The sequence below is a fragment of the Salvelinus fontinalis genome, chromosome 14 (assembly GCF_029448725.1).
Source record: "Salvelinus fontinalis isolate EN_2023a chromosome 14, ASM2944872v1, whole genome shotgun sequence".
Classification (NCBI taxonomy): domain Eukaryota; kingdom Metazoa; phylum Chordata; class Actinopteri; order Salmoniformes; family Salmonidae; genus Salvelinus; species Salvelinus fontinalis.
Genome location: NC_074678.1, coordinates 12,980,414 through 13,003,330, shown reverse-complemented (window position 1 = coordinate 13,003,330; position 22,917 = coordinate 12,980,414). Strand labels below are relative to the sequence as shown.

General features: G+C 49.6%; 1 protein-coding gene across 5 annotated transcripts in view; it reads right to left on the bottom strand.

Moving 5' to 3' along the window:
• LOC129869502 (protein Shroom2-like) overlaps nucleotides 1–22,917 on the bottom strand; it is a 132,398-nt gene that overhangs the window by 77,114 nt on the left and 32,367 nt on the right. For 4 of the 5 annotated variants that reach the window (XM_055943963.1, XM_055943967.1, XM_055943965.1 and 1 more), the window contains one exon: nucleotides 3,100–3,222. In XM_055943963.1, coding sequence (XP_055799938.1) covers nucleotides 3,100–3,222 — 123 coding nt within the window. Of the gene's footprint in view, nucleotides 1–3,099; nucleotides 3,223–7,576; nucleotides 7,922–22,917 lie in introns of those variants that run through there. The other variant, XM_055943966.1, reaches the window with a different exon arrangement.

Here is a 22,917-nt window from a genome sequence, read left to right as displayed (position 1 = left end):
GTCGGAAGTTTACATCCACCTTAGCCAAATATATTTAAACTCAGTTTTTCACAATTCCTGACATTTAATCCTTGTAAAAAATCCCTGTCTTTGGTCAGTTAGGATCACCACTTTATTTTAAGAATGTGAAATGTCAGAATAATAGTAGTGAGAATGATTTATTTCAGCTTTTATTTCTTTCATCACATTCCCAGTGGGTCAGAAGTTTACATCCACTCAATTAGTATTTAGTAGCATTGCCTTTATATTGTTTAACTTGGGTCAAACGTTTCAGGTAGCCTTCCACAAGCTTCCCACAATAAGTTGGGTGAATTTTGGCCCATTCCTCCTGACAGAGCTGGTGTAACTGAGTCAGGTTTATAGGCCTCCTTGCTCGCACACGCTTTTTCAGTTCTGCCCACACATTTTCTATAGGATTGAGGTCAGGGCTTTGTGATGGCCACTCCAACACCTTGACTTTGTTGTCCTTAAGCCATTTTGCCACAACTGTGGAAGTATGCTTGGGATCATTGTCCAGCTGGAAGACCCATTTGCGACCAAGCTTTAACTTCCTGACTGATGTCTTGAGATGTTGCTTCAATACATCCACATAATTTTCATTCCTCATGATGCCATTTATTTTGTGAAGTGCACCAGTCCCTCCTGCAGCAAAGCACCCCCACAACATGATGCTACCACCCCCGTGCTTCACGGTTGGGATGGTGTTCTTCGGCTTGCAAGCTTCCCCCTTTTTCCTCCAAACATAACGATGGTCATTATGGCCAAACAGTTCTATTTTTGTTTCATCGGACCAGAGGACATTTCTCCAAAAAGTACGACCTTTGTCCCCATGTGCAGTTGCAAACCGTAGTCTGGCTTTTTTATGGCAGTTTTGGAGCAGTGGCTTCTTCCTTGATGAGCGGCCTTTCAGGTTATGTCGATATAGGGCTCGTTTTATGGTGGATATAGATACTTGTGTACCCGTTTCCTCCAGCATCTTCACAGGGTCCTTTGCTGTTGTTCTGGGATTGATTTGCACTTTTCGCACCAAAGTACGTTCATCTCTAGGGGACAGAACGCGTCTCCTTCCTGAGCGGTATGACAGCTGCGTGGTCCCATGGTGTTTATACTTGCGTACTATTGTTTGTACAGATGAACATGGTACCTTCAGGCGTTTGGAAATTGCTCCCAAGGATGAACCAGACTTGTGGAGGTCTACAATTTATTTTCTGAGGTCTTGGCTGATTTCTTTTGATTTTCCGGAATTTTCTGGAATTTTCCAAGCTGTTTAAAGGCACAGTCAACTTAGTGTATGTAAACTTCTGACCCACTGGAATTGTGATACAGTGAATTATAAGTGAAATAATCTGTCTGTAAACAATTGTTGGAAAAATGACGTGTGTCATGCACAAAGTCCTAACCGACTTGCCAAAACTATAGTTTGTTAACATGAAATTTGTGGAGTGGTTGAAAAACAAGTTTTAATGACTCCAACCTAAGTGTATGTAAACTTCCAACCTCAACTGTAGATATATGTGTTAACCAGAAGAGCAACTTCGCTGATAAACCCCCCAAAAATTGTCTCTCAAGTCCAATCGGATCTGGTCTAGACCTTGACCCGTAAGGGTACGGGTATAGGTCTGGTTATCATCGGGTCCATTCAGGTTCGGGTCGGATCAGGTCCACGTCCCCCTTTAATTTTTTTAAATTGTGTTCTTTAGGGTCCGGGTCTGATCGTCCTCTGTTCCGTTCGGGTTCAACTTTTTAGACCTGAGAAACCCTCTACATGCTAGCTCAACTATCTACACTAACTGACAATATCTTAGGCACTTTAGGCACTATAGACAACTCTATAAAAACGATGAAAAAGGTCCATACTGCATTGAGGTACAGAATAACTACTGGTCTTATTTTGAAACAAATCTCTGACGTTGTGGAAAGTAGTCATAGTAAAACTTTCATCAGATCATGGAGCCTGAATAGAGCTCAGTTACCCGACCGAGCACAACGGGCCCAGACATTCTACATCCGGGTATGGCCCGTTTTATGTTTCATTAGTAACTAGGGTACGACAGGGCTCGGGTATCACTAACATTATACATAGGGTTAGGGCCCGTTTTATGTTTCATCAGTAACTAGGGTACGGCAGGGCTCGGGTATCACGAACATTATACATAGGGTTAGGGCCCGTTTTATGTTTCATCAGTAACTAGGGTACGACAGGGCTCGGGTATCACTAACATTATACATAGGGTTAGGGCCCGTTTTATGTTTCATCAGTAACTAGGGTACGACAGGGCTCGGGTATCACTAACATTATACATAGGGTTAGGGCCCGTTTTATGTTTCATCAGTAACTAGGGTACGACAGGGCTCGGGTATCACTAACATTATACATAGGGTTAGGGCCCGTTTTATGTTTCATCAGTAACTAGGGTACGGCAGGGCTCGGGCTGAGCCATTTGCTCATGCAGTACAGTCATATCTGACTAAGATCATGTGGTGTTAGAAGTGCTTCAACCCTGTCAAATATAAAACAGGAGAGATTATTTAACAGAAAATAATAAAATGTTCCTAGACTGATGAAAAGTAGTTAACAGCTAACTGCATTCTCATGGTCTTCGTTGAGCAGAGCAGCCCAAGCGGAGCTGTTGCTATGGATACTCACAGACCGAGAGCGGCAATGAGCAGAGCAGCCCAAGCAGAGCTGTTGCTATGGATACTCACAGACCGAGAGCGGCAATGAGCAGAGCAGCCCAAGCGGAGCTGTTGCTATGGATACTCACAGACCCAGAGCGGCAATGAGCAGAGCAGCCCAAGCGGAGCTGTTGCTATGGATACTCACAGACCCAGAGCGGCAATGAGCAGAGCAAGCTGCGGGCAGGGAGCAAGTGACAGACAGAAGCAGCTAATAGATTTACTAATGGAGGAAGTTATTTCTGATTTCGGTCTTAAATTTGGCACAAACAATCGGGCCTGTAGGGCCTGAATGTTGTGGGCATGGGCAGGGCCTGAATGTTGTGGGCATGGGCAGGGCCTGAATGTTGTGGGCATGGGTAGGGCTCTAAGCCTGATGTCTTAGTGGGGGATTCAGGCAGTCTGATCAGAACACTGGGTTACCTTGCATCATATCTGGTCTGCCAGACTGGCAGGGGCGGGGACTGAGTTTTGGCAGTCTCTGATTGGCTCTCGTTGAACTTGGTGGCGTGCCAGGAGTGAGGCCTGCTTACGGCTTCATTCTTCCTAAAGATATGAGTGAGAGAGAGAGATAACACTAGATTAGACCAAGTCCTCTTGGGAAGCAGAAATGAACAGGCCTCCATTACTGTGACTGGCTGATTGACACCACACAGAGTTACAGTAGTAACACCACACAGAGTTACAGTAGTAACACCACACAGAGTTACAGTAGTAACACCACACAGAGTTACAGTAGTAACACCACACAGAGTTACAGTAGTAACACCACACAGAGTTACAGTAGTAACACCACACAGAGTTACAGTAGTAACACCACACAGAGTTACAGTAGTAACACCACACAGAGTTACAGTAGTAACACCACACAGAGTTACAGTAGTAACACCGCACAGAGTTACAGTAGTAACACCACACAGAGTTACAGTAGTAACACCACACAGAGTTACAGTAGTAACACCACACAGAGTTACAGTAACACCACACAGAGTTACAGTAACACCACACAGAGTTACAGTAACACCACAAAGAGTAGTAACACCACACAGAGTTACAGTAGTAACACCGCACAGAGTTACAGTAACAACACCACACAGAGTAGTAACACCACACAGAGTTACAGTAGTAACACCGCACAGAGTTACAGTAACAACACCACACAGAGTTACTGTAGTAACACCACACAGAGTTACTGTAGTAACACCACACAGAGTTACAGTAGTAACACCGCACAGAGTTACAGTAGTAACACCGCACAGAGTTACAGTAACACCACACAGAGTTACAGTAACACCACACAGAGTTACAGTAACACCACACAGAGTTACAGTAACACCACACAGAGTTACAGTAGTAACACCACACAGAGTTACAGTAGTAACACCGCACAGAGTAGTAACACCACACAGAGTTACAGTAACAACACCACACAGAGTTACAGTAGTAACACCACACAGAGTAGTAACACCACACAGAGTTACAGTAACAACACCACACAGAGTTACAGTAGTAACACCACACAGAGTTACAGTAACACCACACAGAGTAGTAACACCGCACAGAGTTACAGTAGTAACACCGCACAGAGTTACAGTAGTAACACCGCACAGAGTTACAGTAGTAACACCGCACAGAGTTACAGTAGTAACACCACAGAGTTACAGTAACAACACCGCACAGAGTTACAGTAACAACACCGCACAGAGTTACAGTAGTAACACCACACAGAGTTACAGTAGTAACACCACACAGAGTTACAGTAGTAACACCACACAGAGTTACAGTAGTAACACCACACAGAGTTACAGTAGTAACACCACACAGAGTTACAGTAGTAACACCACACAGAGTTACAGTAGTAACACCACACAGAGTTACAGTAGTAACACCACACAGAGTAGTAACACCACACAGAGTAGTAACACCACACAGAGTTACAGTAGTAACACCACACGTCTGAAAATCACACACACACAACATGAAACTACGGCCATGACGCCATGATCACTACGGCCATGACGCCATGATCACTACGGCCATGACGCCATGATCACTACGGCCATGACGCCATGATCACTACGGCCATGACGCCATGATCACTACGGCCATGACGCCATGATCACTACGGCCATGACGCCATGATCACTACGGCCATGACGCCATGATCACTACGGCCATGACGCCATGATCACTACGGCCATGACGCCATGATCACTACGGCCATGACGCCATGATCACTACGGCCATGACGCCATGATCACTACGGCCATGACGCCATGATCACTACGGCCATGACGCCATGATCACTACGGCCATGACGCCATGATCACTACGGCCATGACGCCATGATCACTACGGCCATGACGCCATGATCACTACGGCCATGACGCCATGATCACTACGGCCATGACGCCATGATCACTACGGCCATGACGCCATGATCACTACGGCCATGACGCCATGATCACTACGGCCATGACGCCATGATCACTACGGCCATGACGCCATGATCACTACGGCCATTACAGCAACAACACAACACCACACAGTATTGACAACACAACAGGCAGTATTGACGGCAACACAACAGGCAGTATTGGCAACACAACAGGCAGTATTGACAACACACCAGGCAGTATTGACAACACAACAGGCAGTATTGACAACACACCAGGCAGTATTGACAACACACCAGGCAGTATTGACAACACACCAGGCAGTATTGACAACACACCAGGCAGTATTGACAACACACCAGGCAGTATTGACAACACACCAGGCAGTATTGACAACACACCAGGCAGTATTGACAACACAACAGGCAGTATTGACGGCAACACACCAGGCAGTATTGACAACACAACAGGCAGTATTGACAACACAACAGGCAGTATTGACAACAGGAGTATTGACAACACAACAGGAGTATTGACAACACAACAGGCAGTATTGACGACACAACAGGCAGTATTGACAACACAACAGGCAGTATTGACAACACAACAGGAGTATTGACAACACAACAGGCAGTATTGACAACAGGAGTATTGACAACACAACAGGCAGTATTGACAACACACCAGGCAGTATTGACGACACACCAGGCAGTATTGACGACACAACAGGCAGTATTGACGACACAACAGGCAGTATTGACGACACAACAGGCAGTATTGACAACACAACAGGCAGTATTGACGACACAACAGGCAGTATTGACAACACAACAGGCAGTATTGACAACACAACAGGCAGTATTGACAACACACCAGGCAGTATTGACAACACAACAGGCAGTATTGACAACACAACAGGCAGTATTGACAACACAACAGGCAGTATTGACAACACAACAGGGAGTATTGACAACACAACAGGCAGTATTGACAACACAACAGGCAGTATTGACACCAGGCAGTATTGACAACACAACAGGCAGTATTGACAACACAACAGGCAGTATTGACAACACAACAGGAGTATTGACGGCAACACAACAGGCAGTATTGACAACACAACAGGAGTATTGACAACACAACAGGCAGTATTGACACCAGGCAGTATTGACAACACAACAGGCAGTATTGACGACACAACAGGAGTATTGACGACACAACAGGAGTATTGACGACACACCAGGCAGTATTGACGACACACCAGGCAGTATTGACGACACACCAGGCAGTATTGACGACACACCAGGCAGTATTGACAACACACCAGGCAGTATTGACAACACACCAGGCAGTATTGACAACACACCAGGCAGTATTGACAACACACCAGGCAGTATTGACAACACAACAGGCAGTATTGACAACACAACAGGCAGTATTGACAACACAACAGGCAGTATTGACAACACAACAGGCAGTATTGACAACACAACAGGCAGTATTGACAACACACCAGGCAGTATTGACAACACACCAGGCAGTATTGACAACACACCAGGCAGTATTGACAACACAACAGGCAGTATTGACAACACAACAGGCAGTATTGACAACACAACAGGCAGTATTGACAACACAACAGGCAGTATTGACAACACAACAGGCAGTATTGACACCACAACAGGCAGTATTGACAACAACACAACAGGCAGTATTGACAACAACACAACAGGCAGTATTGACAACACACCAGGCAGTATTGACAACACACCAGGCAGTATTGACAACACAACAGGCAGTATTGACAACACAACAGGGAGTATTGACAACACAACAGGCAGTATTGACAACAACACAACAGGCAGTATTGACAACAACACAACAGGCAGTATTGACAACACAACAGGCAGTATTGACAACACAACAGGCAGTATTGACAACAACACAACAGGCAGTATTGACAACACAACAGGCAGTATTGACAACACAACAGGCAGTATTGACAACACAACAGGCAGTATTGACAACACAACAGGCAGTATTGACAACAACACAACAGGCAGTATTGACGGCAACACACCAGGCAGTATTGACAACACAACAGGCAGTATTGACAACACAACAGGCAGTATTGACAACACAACAGGAGTATTGACAACACAAGACATGAGGGCAGTGTAGATGGGCTGATAATGTTTATGATAACCATGGAAACTCTCAACATGAATGACAGGTCAAGGTCTTGACATTAATCTTACCTATAGTCTATAAATCTCATGATAAAAGCATTATTCATGACTCTACTTGATGAAGGAAAGAAAATGGTCACTTATCATGAAACAAAATGGTGACTACTCATGGGAGATGTTGAACTAGGAAGAAACACTGATGGTTGGAATGATGATATTACCACACAGCAGAAGAACGGCATTATGGGTAGAGGTCTGGGTGGATGACAGCAAGCGGAGGAGATACTATTGGCTAACTAGCTAATGGAAGCATACCTCATGGAACTTCGTAATATCTTGTTGAGAAAGCTCCTGGCCACATGGACATCAGTCTCAGAGGGCATTTTTCCAGTAGCTACTAAATCCACCATTGTCATATTCCTGCCGACAGGGGAGGAGGAACACAGGCTGAAACGCTGAACCATACAACTACACGTAGGGCTGTTTTAACAAACCTAACAAAATGGCCAACCTAAGCGCTGGAGGGACTAGGCCTGGCACAATAACCGTATAATCGTGTAAACAACGATTATGGATTAAGACCGTCATGAAAATAAAAGGTTTTGTTTGTTTTTGTAGAACGAACAGCTGACTGAAGACGGGACGACCTTTGTTTCCGCGGTAACACTCTTTACAATGTGACTAAAACTTTGTTCCTCCTTTCTTAAACAAACATGTTTTTGGTTGCGTAGGCAACACCCCCCTCCCTGCAGCAGCAGCACATCCAGTCAGGAGGAGAAAATGTGCGTTGTGTCCCAAATTTATAAGGTTTGATGATGGGAGGGTCCTTTGGCTGACCAATATCCCACCATCCAGAATTCCATGACTGCGTCACATCCCGTTTGTGATAGCAACTTCCTCCCCCTCAAAATCAGAGCTCAACTCCAGCTTCCTCCCCCTCAAAATCAGAGCTCAACTCCAGCTTCCTCCCCCTCAAAATCAGAGCTCAACTCCAGCTTCCTCCCCCTCAAAATCAGAGCTCAACTCCAACTTCCTCCCCCTCAAAATCAGACCTCAACTCCAACTTCCTCCCCCTCAAAATCAGACCTCAACTCCAACTTCCTCCCCCTCAAAATCAGACCTCAACTCCAACTTCCTCCCCCTCAAAATCAGACCTCAACTCCAATTTTGGAGAGCGATAGAAATAGCATGCAAGGAGTTTTACTATGACTGCTGCAGTGCATGGCCGGACTATTCAATTCTCGGTCCCTGGGAAAGAACTATTTAAAGCCTCTTCACATACGAGAGAAACTCTTGCCGTTTTAAAGCTCATTTCCTGAAATTCTACACATTTTCCTCATGGGTCAGAGACAATTTTGCAGTTTAAACTTAAAATTACAGTGGCCACCTGAGTGCTACAGCAGTCTAAGAAACGTCACTATAGACCCGGGTTCGATCCCCGTCTGTGTTGCAGCCGGCCGCGACCAGGAGACCCATGAGGCGTCGCACAATTGGCCAAGCGTCATCCGGGTAAGGGGAGGGTTTGGCTGGCCTGGGATGTCCTTGTCCCATCGCGCTCTAGCGACTCCTTGTGGCGGGCCGAGCGCATGCACGCTGACTCAGTCACCATGTATATATATATACACATTGATGGAGTACTATTTGCCCTGTTGCGCATCTAAGGGTATAGATGAATAATATGACATCGTATTGCACCCTCTAAAACTTCTTCCATAGACCCATTGGCCAAATGTGTTGTTTGTAGCAATATTTATAAAATAAAATAAATCTGTCCGCGACCCCTGTAGGACCCAGTTTGGGAACCACTGATCTCGGTGACGTCATGAATGGAAAACAGGACAACAAGTAATACCACGCTCTAAGGCCGGGTTCTCCAACTTGTGGCCCACAGGCGGAATTTTCTTTTAGCCTCGTACGAACCATCCTGGTCTTGGGAGCTCACATTCTGTTTCGCCACACGGATAGTCTGGCCACGACCAGAACCGCTTTGGACCCTCCCTTCCGTCCACCGTATGGCTGCACCAATCAGCGTCCTCTGATAATCTGTGGGGGTGGTTTAGTTCACGACTAAACGATCCTTGACTTCAGCGATGTCATTTACAAAATAGCCTCCAGCACTCTACTCAGCAAATTAGCTGTAGTCTATCACAGTGCCATCCTTGGCCAGGTCGCAGTTGTAAATGAGAACGTGTTCTCAACTGGCCTACCTGGTTAAATATAATAAACTGTTGACATTGAGACTGGTATGTTGCGGGTACTATTTAATGAAGCTGCAAGTTGAGGACTTGTGAGGCGTCTGTTTCTCAAACTAAACACTAATGTACGTGTCCTCTTGCTCAGTTGTGCACCGGGGCCTCCCACTCCTCTTTCTATTCTGGTTAGAGCCAGTGAAGGGAGTAGTACACAGCATTGTACGAGATCTTCAGTTTCTTGGCAATTTCTCGCATAGAATAGCCTTCATTTCTCAGAACAAGAATAGACTGACGAGTTTCAGGAGAAAGTTCTTTGTTTCTGGCCATTTTGAGCCTGTAATCGAACCCACAAATGCTGATGCTCCAGATACTCAACTAGTCTAAAGAAGACCAGTTGTGTTGCTTCTTTAATCAGAACAACAGTTTTCAGCTGTGCTAAGATAATTGCAAAAGGGTTTTCTAATGATCAATTAGCCTTTTAAAATGCTAAACTTGGATTAGCTAACACAACATGCCAATGGAACACAGGAGTGATGGTTGCTGATAATGGGCCTCTGTACGCCTATGTAGATATTCCATTAAAAAAAAATCAGCCGTTTCCAGCTACAATAGTCATTTACAACATGAACGATGTCTACACTGTATTTCTGATCAATTTGATGTTGTTTTAAAAATGGACAATATTTTTTTTGCTTTTCTTTCATAAACAAGGACATTTCTAAGTGTCCCCAAACTGAGGAAGACAGTGATTGGGAGGAGCAGCAGGAGGCAAAATCAATTCATGTCGTCACTAAATATTTCTTAATGATCTGGATTTGTATTTATCAGTACAGCTGTAATATGTATCATTGTTCTGTTGTTGACAGTAACAAAGTAAACATCAAACTTAGATGTATGCTTCTTGATTAATTCATCATTCAAATAAAATCATCATGTTAATTAACAGTTAAACACTACCGACAGTTTTGATCAACAGTTATGAGTTTTAATCAGTTGCATTTGGACAAGTAAGATACAGAAGGAAACAGTTTAATTTCTGAACAGTCATTCAACTAACTACTATTGAACAAGAAAGTCTGCAGGTAAAATTGTGAAGTTCTGCCCTCCAGTTCTGATATAACTGCTCCTATGATTTGCGACTTCAGCGCCCAGTACAGGCGCTTGAGGCTAACGACTTCAGCGCCCATGAGGCTAACGGCCAGCACTATTCACCCATGAGGCTAACAGCCTGGCACTATTCACCCATGAGGCTAACGGCCAGCACTATTCACCCATGAGGCTAACAGCCTGGCACTATTCACCCATGAGGCTAACGGCCGGCACTATTCACCCATGAGGCTAACAGCCTGGCACTATTCACCCATGAGGCTAACAGCCTGGCACTATTCACCCATGAGGCTAACAGCCTAGCACTATTCACCCATGAGGCTAACGGCCGGCACTATTCACCCATGAGGCTAACAGCCTAGCACTATTCACCCATGAGGCTAACAGCCTAGCACTATTCACCCATGAGGCTAACAGCCTAGCACTATTCACCCATGAGGCTAACAGCCTAGCACTATTCACCCATGAGGCTAACAGCCTAGCACTATTCACCCATGAGGCTAACAGCCTAGCACTATTCACCCATGAGGCTAACAGCCTAGCACTATTCACCCATGAGGCTAACAGCCTGGCACTATTCACCCATGAGGCTAACAGCCTGGCACTATTCACCCATGAGGCTAACAGCCTGGCACTATTCACCCATGAGGCTAACAGCCTAGCACTATTCACCCATGAGGCTAACAGCCTAGCACTATTCACCCATGAGGCTAACAGCCTAGCACTATTCACCCATGAGGCTAACAGCCTAGCACTATTCACCCATGAGGCTAACAGCCTAGCACTATTCACCCATGAGGCTAACAGCCTAGCACTATTCACCCATGAGGCTAACAGCCTAGCACTATTCACCCATGAGGCTAACAGCCTAGCACTATTCACCCATGAGGCTAACAGCCTAGCACTATTCACCCATGAGGCTAACAGCCTAGCACTATTCACCCATGAGGCTAACAGCCTAGCACTATTCACCCATGAGGCTAACAGCCTAGCACTATTCACCCATGAGGCTAACAGCCTAGCACTATTCACCCATGAGGCTAACAGCCTAGCACTATTCACCCATGAGGCTAACAGCCTAGCACTATTCACCCATGAGGCTAACAGCCTAGCACTATTCACCCATGAGGCTAACAGCCTAGCACTATTCACCCATGAGGCTAACAGCCTAGCACTATTCATCCATGAGGCTAACAGCCTAGCACTATTCATCCATGAGGCTAACAGCTAACGCTACTCACCCATGAGGCTAACAGCCTAGCACTATTCACCCATGAGGCTAACAGCCTAGCACTATTCACCCATGAGGCTAACAGCCTAGCACTATTCACCCATGAGGCTAACAGCCTGGCACTATTCACCCATGAGGCTAACAGCCTGGCACTATTCACCCATGAGGCTAACAGCCTGGCACTATTCACCCATGAGGCTAACAGCCTGGCACTATTCATCCATGAGGCTAACAGCCTGGCACTATTCATCCATGAGGCTAACAGCCTGGCACTATTCACCCATGAGGCTAACAGCCTAGCACTATTCACCCATGAGGCTAACAGCCTGGCACTATTCATCCATGAGGCTAACAGCCTAGCACTATTCACCCATGAGGCTAACAGCCTGGCACTATTCACCCATGAGGCTAACAGCCTGGCACTATTCACCCATGAGGCTAACAGCCTGGCACTATTCACCCATGAGGCTAACAGCCTAGCACTATTCACCCATGAGGCTAACAGCCTAGCACTCTTCATCCATGAGGCTAACAGTTACCTCTACTCACCCATGAGGCTAACAGCTAACGCTACTCACCCATGAGGCTAACAGCTAACGCTACTCACCCATGAGGCTAACAGCTAACGCTACTCACCCATGAGGCTAACAGCTACCTCTACTCACCCATGAGGCTAACAGCTAACGCTACTCACCCATGAGGCTAACAGCTAACGCTACTCACCCATGAGGCTAACAGCTAACGCTACTCACCCATGAGGCTAACAGCTAACGCTACTCACCCATGAGGCTAACAGCTAACGCTACTCACCCATGAGGCTAACAGCTACCTCTACTCACCCATGAGACTAACAGCCTAGCACTATTCACCCATGAGGCTAACAGCTACCTCTACTCACCCATGAGCCTAACAGCTAACACTACTCACCCATGAGGCTAACAGCTAACTCTACTCATCCATGAGGCTAACAGCTAACTCTACTCATCCATGAGGCTAACAGCTAACTCTACTCATCCATGAGGCTAACGGCTAGGGGAAACCTTCCAAAAGGACAACCATCTCTGCAGCACTCCACCAATCAGGCCTTTATGGTAGACAGACGGAAGCCACTCGTCAGTAAAAGGCACATGACAGCCCGCTGGAGTTTGCCAAAGGGCACCTGAAGGACTCTCAGACCATGAAAAATAAGATTAGCTGGTCTGATGAAACCAAGATTGAACTCTTAGACCATTTTCGTGGAACAGTTTCATTTACTTTAAATGTCTTCATATCTCAAAATCAATGTTGTGTGGTTAATTAAAATTATATCTAAAGGAAAATGATACAAATCTAAAATGTAACTTCTATTGACATTGTCAACATGTAAAAATAGCCTACATAAAGCCACCAAACAACAACAGTGCAGCCTGCAGGTAGAAAATATCCTGATAAAAATAAATATCCTATAAATCACATAGGCTACGCATGGCCAGTCTGCAACATTGTATAAATATTAACCTGGTCCACCCCAAACTGGTGCTAACCAACTGGCAACATTGTATAAATATTAACCTGGTCCACCCCAAACTGGTGCTAACCAACTGGCAACATTGTATAAAATATTAACCTGGTCCAGCCCCAAACTGGTGCTAACCAACTGGCAACATTGTATAAAATATTAACCTGGTCCAGCCCCAAACTGGTGCTAACCAACTGGCAACATTGTATAAATATTAACCTGGTCCACCCCAAACTGGTGCTAACCAACTGGCAACATTGTATAAAATATTAACCTGGTCCACCCCAAACTGGTGCTAACCAACTGGCAACATTGTATAAAATATTAACCTGGTCCAGCCCCAAACTGGTGCTAACCAACTGGCAACATTGTATAAAATATTAACCTGGTCCAGCCCCAAACTGGTGCTAACCAACTGGCAACATTGTATAAATATTAACCTGGTCCAGCCCCAAACTGGTGCTAACCAACTGGCAACATTGTATAAATATTAACCTGGTCCAGCCCCAAACTGGTGCTAACCAACTGGCAACATTGTATAAAATATTCTGTCCCCTCAGTGTTTCCTGTATCAGTGAGCTCTGGACAGACACAGCTTTAGACTATTTGCTTAAGGGATAAGAAGTCATCAGGTAGGCATATTTTATGAAGTTTCCACTGGATCAGAGCATAACATTTTTCCCTTTCATGCTGGGTGGTAGAGAACTGGAAATATTTCTCTAATAGGCTACTTTGAGGAATTATTGTCATTCTCAATGGATGTAAAAACAGACTTTGTTTACTTGCTGTTTGAGGTGAAGAAAAACAGACTTTGAGAAGCTCCACGGTGGTGGTGAGTTAAGACAATCAGACACTATCAGATCCCAAAAGGGACACATTCTATAGGACTACATTTGCGCGCAGGCCAGGTCACCTAGTACTACTTCTATCTGTAATCAGGTGCGTGTCCTTACTCAAGAATGGCAGGAGAGCTCCAAACAAAAGACAATTAATTGACAACTCATAGCTGGAATGAAATCAAAACTTTCTCCCAAGTGTAGCCTAGTTGAACCTTAACCCCAGATGGTGCTCTCTGCTAACAACGTGCCCCACTCCTACAATGACACCAGTACGATTGGGATAATAATGGATTGAATACTATCGCTAACTAAAAAGCAGCATTCCCCAAGTGAGGATGGCTTTCACTTCAGCAGTAATAAATTCATGAACTTCTTTGAGGAAAAGATCATGATCATTAGAAAGCAAATTACGGATTCCTCTTTAAATCTGCATATTCCTCCAGGGCTTAGCTGTCCTGGATCTGCACAGCTCTGCGAGGGCCTGGGATCGGGAGAGACACTTAACTGTTTTAGTACTATATCTCTTGACACAATGATGAAAATAATCATGGCCTCTAAACCTTCAAGCTGCATACTGGATCCTATTCCTACTAAACTACTGAAAGAGCTGCTTCCTGTGCTTGGTCCTCCTATGTTGAACATAATAAACGTCTCTCTATCCACCGGATGTGTACCAAACTCACTAAAAGTGGCAGTAATAAAGCCTCTCTTGAAAAAGCCAAACCTTGACCCGGAAAATATAAAAAACTATTGGCCTATATCGAATCTTCCATTCCTCTCAAAAATTTTAGAAAAAGCTGTTGATCAGCAACTCACTATCTTCCTGAAGACAAACAATGTATACGAAATGCTTCAGTCTGGTTTTAGACCCCATCATAGCACTGAGACTGCACTTGTGAAGGTGGTAAATGACCTTTTAATGGCGTCAGACCGAGGCTCTGCATCTGTCCTCGTGCTACTAGACCTTAGTGCTGCCTTTGACACCATCGATCACCACATTCTTTTGGAGAGACTGGAAACCCAAATTGGTCTACACAGACAAGTTCTGGCCTGGTTTAGATCTTATCTGTCGGAAAGATATCAGTTTGTCTCTGTCAATGGTTTGTCCTCCGACAAATCAACTGTGCATTTCGGTGTTCCTCAAGGTTCCGTATTAGGACCACTATTGTTTTCACTATATATTTTACCTCTTGGGGATGTTATTCGAAAACATAATGTTAACTTTCACTGCTATGCGGATGACACACAGCTGTACATTTCAATGAAACATGGTGAAGCCCCAAAATTGCCCTCGCTAGAAGCCTGTGTTTCAGACATAAGGAAGTGGATGGCTGAAAACTTCCTACTTTTAAACTCGGACAAAACAGAGATGCTTGTTCTAGGTCCCAAGAAACAAAGAGATCTTCTGTTAAATCTGACAATTAATCTTGATGGTTGTAAAGTCGTCTCAAATAAAACTGTGAAGGACCTCGGCGTTAATCTTGACCCTGATCTCTCTTTTGACGAACATAAAGACTGTTTCAAGGACAGCTTTTTTTCCATCTACGTAACATTGCAAAAATCAGAAATTTTCTGTCCAAAAATGCAGAAAGCACTAAATAAACTTCAGTTAGTGCTAAATACGGCTGCTAGAATCCTGACTAGAACCAAGAAATTTGATCATATTACTCCAGTGCTAGCTTCCCTACACTGGCTTCCTGTTAAGGCAAGGGCTGATTTCAAGGTTTTACTGTTAACCTATAAAGCGTTACATGGGCTTGCTCCTACCTATCTTTCCGAGTTGATCCTGCCGTACATACCTACACGTACGCTACGGTCACAAGACGCAGGCCTCCTAATTGTCCCTAGAATTTCTAAGCAAACAGCTGGAGGCAGGGCTTTCTCCTATAGATCTCCATTTTTATGGAATGGTCTGCCTACCCATGTGAGAGACGCAGACTCGGTCTCAACCTTTAAGTCTTTACTGAAGACTTATCTCTTCAGTAGGTCATTTGATTGAGTGTAGTCTAGCCCAGGAGGGTGAAGGTGAACGGAAAGGCTCTGGAGCAACGAACCGCCCTTGCTGTCTCTGCCTGGCCGGTTCCCCTCTCTCCACTGGGATTCTCTACCTCTAACCCTATTACAGGGGCTGAGTCACTGGCTTACTGGTGCTCTTTCATGCCGTCCCTAGGAGGGGTGCGTTACTTGAGTGGGTTGAGTTACTGACGTGATCTTCCTGTCTGGGTTGGCTCCCCCCCTTGGTTTGAGCCGTGGCGGAGATCTTTGTGGGCTATACTCGGCCTTGTCTCAGGATTGTAAGTTGGTGGTTGAAGATATCGCTCTAGTGGTGCGGGGGCTGTGCTTTGGCAAAGTGGGTGGGGTTATATCCTTCCTGTTTGGCCCTGTCCGGGGGTATCATCGGATGGGGCCACAGTGTCTCCTGACCCCTCCTGTCTCAGCCTCCAGTATTTATGCTGCAGTAGTTTGTGTCGGGGGGCTAGGGTCAGTTGGTTATATCTGGAGTACTTCTCCTGTCTTATCCAGTGTCCTGTGTGAATTTAAGTATGCTCTCTCTAATTCTCTCCTCTCTTTCTCTCTCTCGGAGGACCTGAGCCCTAGGACCATACGTCAGGACTAACAGGCATGATGACTCCTTGCTGTCCCCAGTCCACCTGGCCTTGCTGCTGTTCCAGTTTCAACTGCTCTGCCTGGGGTTATGGAACCGCCACCTGTCCCAGACCTGCTGTTTTCAACTCTTAATGATCGGCTATGAAAAGGCAACTGACATTTATTCATGATTATTATTTGACCATGATTGTCATTTATGAACATTTTGAACATCTTGGCCATGTTCTGTTATAATCTCCACCCGGCACAGCCAGAAGAGGACTGGCCACCCTTCATAGCCTGGTTCCTCTCTAGGTTTCTTCCTTTGTTTTGGCCTTTCTAGGGAGATTTTAGCCACCGTGCTTCTACACCTGCATTGCTTGCTGTTTGGGGTTTTAGGCTGGGTTTCTGTACAGCACTTTGAGATATTAGCTGATGTACGAAGGGCTATATAAAATAAACTTGATTGATTGATTGAATGCATCAAAAGAAATTTAGATTAGGAATGATGGTAATTAATGGTGAATGTACTACTGGTGATACTGGTGTGTTATCCTCGTGGCCTCCGCAATGGATCAGCCCACCGAGACGGGCCTCCGCAATGGATCAGCCCAAACCTGGCTGCGGTGGGGCCTTAACCCAAACCTGGCTGCGGTGGGGCCTTAACCCAAACCTGGCTGCGGTGGGGCCTTAACCCAAACCTGGCTGCGGTGGGGCCTTAACCCAAACCTGGCTGCGGTGGGGCCTTAACCCAAACCTGGCTGCGGTGGGGCCTTAACCCAAACCTGGCTGCGGTGGGGCCTTAACCCAAACCTGGCTGCGGTGGGGCCTTAACCCAAACCTGGCTGCGGTGGGGCCTTAACCCAAACCTGGCTGCGGTGGGGCCTTAACCCAAACCTGGCTGCGGTGGGGCCTTAACCCAAACCTGGCTGCGGTGGGGCCTTAACCCAAACCTGGCTGGGGTGGGGCCTTAACCCAAACCTGGCTGGGGTGGGGCCTTAACCCAAACCTGGCTGGGGTGGGGCCTTAACCCAAACCTGGCTGGGGTGGGGCCTTAACCCAAACCTGGCTGGGGTGGGGCCTTAACCCAAACCTGGCTGGGGTGGGGCCTTAACCCAAACCTGGCTGGGGTGGGGCCTTAACCCAAACCTGGCTGGGGTGGGGCCTTAACCCAAACCTGGCTGGGGTGGGGCCTTAACCCAAACCTGGCTGGGGTGGGGCCTTAACCCAAACCTGGCTGGGGTGGGGCCTTAACCCAAACCTGGCTGGGGTGGGGCCTTAACCCAAACCTGGCTGGGGTGGGGCCTTAACCCAAACCTGGCTGGGGTGGGGCCTTAACCCAAACCTGGCTGGGGTGGGGCCTTAACCCAAACCTGGCTGGGGTGGGGCCTTAACCCAAACCTGGCTGGGGTGGGGCCTTAACCCAAACCTGGCTGGGGTGGGGCCTTAACCCAAACCTGGCTGGGGTGGGGCCTTAACCCAAACCTGGCTGGGGTGGGGCCTTAACCCAAACCTGGCTGGGGTGGGGCCTTAACCCAAACCTGGCTGGGGTGGGGCCTTAACCCAAACCTGGCTGGGGTGGGGCCTTAACCCAAACCTGGCTGGGGTGGGGCCTTAACCCAAACCTGGCTGGGGTGGGGCCTTAACCCAAACCTGGCTGGGGTGGGGCCTTAACCCAAACCTGGCTGGGGTGGGGCCTTAACCCAAACCTGGCTGGGGTGGGGCCTTAACCCAAACCTGGCTGGGGTGGGGCCTTAACCCAAACCTGGCTGGGGTGGGGCCTTAACCCAAACCTGGCTGGGGTGGGGCCTTAACCCAAACCTGGCTGGGGTGGGGCCTTAACCCAAACCTGGCTGGGGTGGGGCCTTAACCCAAACCTGGCTGGGGTGGGGCCTTAACCCAAACCTGGCTGGGGTGGGGCCTTAACCCAAACCTGGCTGGGGTGGGGCCTTAACCCAAACCTGGCTGGGGTGGGGCCTTAACCCAAACCTGGCTGGGGTGGGGCCTTAACCCAAACCTGGCTGGGGTGGGGCCTTAACCCAAACCTGGCTGGGGTGGGGCCTTAACCCAAACCTGGCTGGGGTGGGGCCTTAACCCAAACCTGGCTGGGGTGGGGCCTTAACCCAAACCTGGCTGGGGTGGGGCCTTAACCCAAACCTGGCTGGGGTGGGGCCTTAACCCAAACCTGGCTGGGGTGGGGCCTTAACCCAAACCTGGCTGGGGTGGGGCCTTAACCCAAACCTGGCTGGGGTGGGGCCTTAACCCAAACCTGGCTGGGGTGGGGCCTTAACCCAAACCTGGCTGGGGTGGGGCCTTAACCCAAACCTGGCTGGGGTGGGGCCTTAACCCAAACCTGGCTGGGGTGGGGCCTTAACCCAAACCTGGCTGGGGTGGGGCCTTAACCCAAACCTGGCTGGGGTGGGGCCTTAACCCAAACCTGGCTGGGGTGGGGCCTTAACCCAAACCTGGCTGGGGTGGGGCCTTAACCCAAACCTGGCTGGGGTGGGGCCTTAACCCAAACCTGGCTGGGGTGGGGCCTTAACCCAAACCTGGCTGGGGTGGGGCCTTAACCCAAACCTGGCTGGGGTGGGGCCTTAACCCAAACCTGGCTGGGGTGGGGCCTTAACCCAAACCTGGCTGGGGTGGGGCCTTAACCCAAACCTGGCTGGGGTGGGGCCTTAACCCAAACCTGGCTGGGGTGGGGCCTTAACCCAAACCTGGCTGGGGTGGGGCCTTAACCCAAACCTGGCTGGGGTGGGGCCTTAACCCAAACCTGGCTGGGGTGGGGCCTTAACCCAAACCTGGCTGGGGTGGGGCCTTAACCCAAACCTGGCTGGGGTGGGGCCTTAACCCAAACCTGGCTGGGGTGGGGCCTTAACCCAAACCTGGCTGGGGTGGGGCCTTAACCCAAACCTGGCTGGGGTGGGGCCTTAACCCAAACCTGGCTGGGGTGGGGCCTTAACCCAAACCTGGCTGGGGTGGGGCCTTAACCCAAACCTGGCTGGGGTGGGGCCTTAACCCAAACCTGGCTGGGGTGGGGCCTTAACCCAAACCTGGCTGGGGTGGGGCCTTAACCCAAACCTGGCTGGGGTGGGGCCTTAACCCAAACCTGGCTGGGGTGGGGCCTTAACCCAAACCTGGCTGGGGTGGGGCCTTAACCCAAACCTGGCTGGGGTGGGGCCTTAACCCAAACCTGGCTGGGGTGGGGCCTTAACCCAAACCTGGCTGGGGTGGGGCCTTAACCCAAACCTGGCTGGGGTGGGGCCTTAACCCAAACCTGGCTGGGGTGGGGCCTTAACCCAAACCTGGCTGGGGTGGGGCCTTAACCCAAACCTGGCTGGGGTGGGGCCTTAACCCAAACCTGGCTGGGGTGGGGCCTTAACCCAAACCTGGCTGGGGTGGGGCCTTAACCCAAACCTGGCTGGGGTGGGGCCTTAACCCAAACCTGGCTGGGGTGGGGCCTTAACCCAAACCTGGCTGGGGTGGGGCCTTAACCCAAACCTGGCTGGGGTGGGGCCTTAACCCAAACCTGGCTGGGGTGGGGCCTTAACCCAAACCTGGCTGGGGTGGGGCCTTAACCCAAACCTGGCTGGGGTGGGGCCTTAACCCAAACCTGGCTGGGGTGGGGCCTTAACCCAAACCTGGCTGGGGTGGGGCCTTAACCCAAACCTGGCTGGGGTGGGGCCTTAACCCAAACCTGGCTGGGGTGGGGCCTTAACCCAAACCTGGCTGGGGTGGGGCCTTAACCCAAACCTGGCTGGGGTGGGGCCTTAACCCAAACCTGGCTGGGGTGGGGCCTTAACCCAAACCTGGCTGGGGTGGGGCCTTAACCCAAACCTGGCTGGGGTGGGGCCTTAACCCAAACCTGGCTGGGGTGGGGCCTTAACCCAAACCTGGCTGGGGTGGGGCCTTAACCCAAACCTGGCTGGGGTGGGGCCTTAACCCAAACCTGGCTGGGGTGGGGCCTTAACCCAAACCTGGCTGGGGTGGGGCCTTAACCCAAACCTGGCTGGGGTGGGGCCTTAACCCAAACCTGGCTGGGGTGGGGCCTTAACCCAAACCTGGCTGGGGTGGGGCCTTAACCCAAACCTGGCTGGGGTGGGGCCTTAACCCAAACCTGGCTGGGGTGGGGCCTTAACCCAAACCTGGCTGGGGTGGGGCCTTAACCCAAACCTGGCTGGGGTGGGGCCTTAACCCAAACCTGGCTGGGGTGGGGCCTTAACCCAAACCTGGCTGGGGTGGGGCCTTAACCCAAACCTGGCTGGGGTGGGGCCTTAACCCAAACCTGGCTGGGGTGGGGCCTTAACCCAAACCTGGCTGGGGTGGGGCCTTAACCCAAACCTGGCTGGGGTGGGGCCTTAACCCAAACCTGGCTGGGGTGGGGCCTTAACCCAAACCTGGCTGGGGTGGGGCCTTAACCCAAACCTGGCTGGGGTGGGGCCTTAACCCAAACCTGGCTGGGGTGGGGCCTTAACCCAAACCTGGCTGGGGTGGGGCCTTAACCCAAACCTGGCTGGGGTGGGGCCTTAACCCAAACCTGGCTGGGGTGGGGCCTTAACCCAAACCTGGCTGGGGTGGGGCCTTAACCCAAACCTGGCTGGGGTGGGGCCTTAACCCAAACCTGGCTGGGGTGGGGCCTTAACCCAAACCTGGCTGGGGTGGGGCCTTAACCCAAACCTGGCTGGGGTGGGGCCTTAACCCAAACCTGGCTGGGGTGGGGCCTTAACCCAAACCTGGCTGGGGTGGGGCCTTAACCCAAACCTGGCTGGGGTGGGGCCTTAACCCAAACCTGGCTGGGGTGGGGCCTTAACCCAAACCTGGCTGGGGTGGGGCCTTAACCCAAACCTGGCTGGGGTGGGGCCTTAACCCAAACCTGGCTGGGGTGGGGCCTTAACCCAAACCTGGCTGGGGTGGGGCCTTAACCCAAACCTGGCTGGGGTGGGGCCTTAACCCAAACCTGGCTGGGGTGGGGCCTTAACCCAAACCTGGCTGGGGTGGGGCCTTAACCCAAACCTGGCTGGGGTGGGGCCTTAACCCAAACCTGGCTGGGGTGGGGCCTTAACCCAAACCTGGCTGGGGTGGGGCCTTAACCCAAACCTGGCTGGGGTGGGGCCTTAACCCAAACCTGGCTGGGGTGGGGCCTTAACCCAAACCTGGCTGGGGTGGGGCCTTAACCCAAACCTGGCTGGGGTGGGGCCTTAACCCAAACCTGGCTGGGGTGGGGCCTTAACCCAAACCCACTACTACATCAAAATGTCATTCTTTCCTCCCCCTCCTCCTCTCATCTTAAATCAATACTGCTGGAAGCTGTGTCAACAACCCTGAACTCTCAACTGCTGCTGCAATCTCGCAGCACACAACCAGCCTGCTATCACAGCCCTGTAGCGGACAGAGCAGAGTCACAGCCCTGTAGCGGACAGAGCAGTCACAGCCCTGTAGCGGACAGAGCAGTCACAGCCCTGTAGCGGACAGAGCAGTCACAGCCCTGTAGCGGACAGAGCAGTCACAGCCCTGTAGCGGACAGAGCAGTCACAGCCCTGTAGCGGACAGAGCAGTCACAGCCCTGTAGCGGACAGAGCAGTCACAGCCCTGTAGCGGACAGAGCAGTCACAGCCCTGTAGCAGACAGAGCAGTCACAGCCCTGTAGCAGACAGAGCAGAGTCACAGCCCTGTAGCAGACAGAGCAGAGTCACAGCCCTGTAGCAGACAGAGCAGAGTCACAGCCCTGTAGCAGACAGAGCAGAGTCACAGCCCTGTAGCAGACAGAGCAGAGTCACAGCCCTGTAGCGGACAGAGCAGAGTCACAGCCCTGTAGCGGACAGAGCAGAGTCACAGCCCTGTAGCGGACAGAGCAGAGTCACAGCCCTGTAGCGGACAGAGCAGTCACAGCCCTGTAGCGGACAGAGCAGAGAGCAGTCACAGCCCTGTAGCGGACAGAGCAGAGTCACAGCCCTGTAGCGGACAGAGCAGAGTCACAGCCCTGTAGCAGACAGAGCAGAGTCACAGCCCTGTAGCAGACAGAGCAGAGTCACAGCCCTGTAGCAGACAGAGCAGAGTCACAGCCCTGTAGCAGACAGAACAGAGTCACAGCCCTGTAGCGGACAGAGCAGAGTCACAGCCCTGTAGCAGACAGAGCAGAGTCACAGCCCTGTAGCGGACAGAGCAGTCACAGCCCTGTAGCAGACAGAGCACAGAGCAGTCAC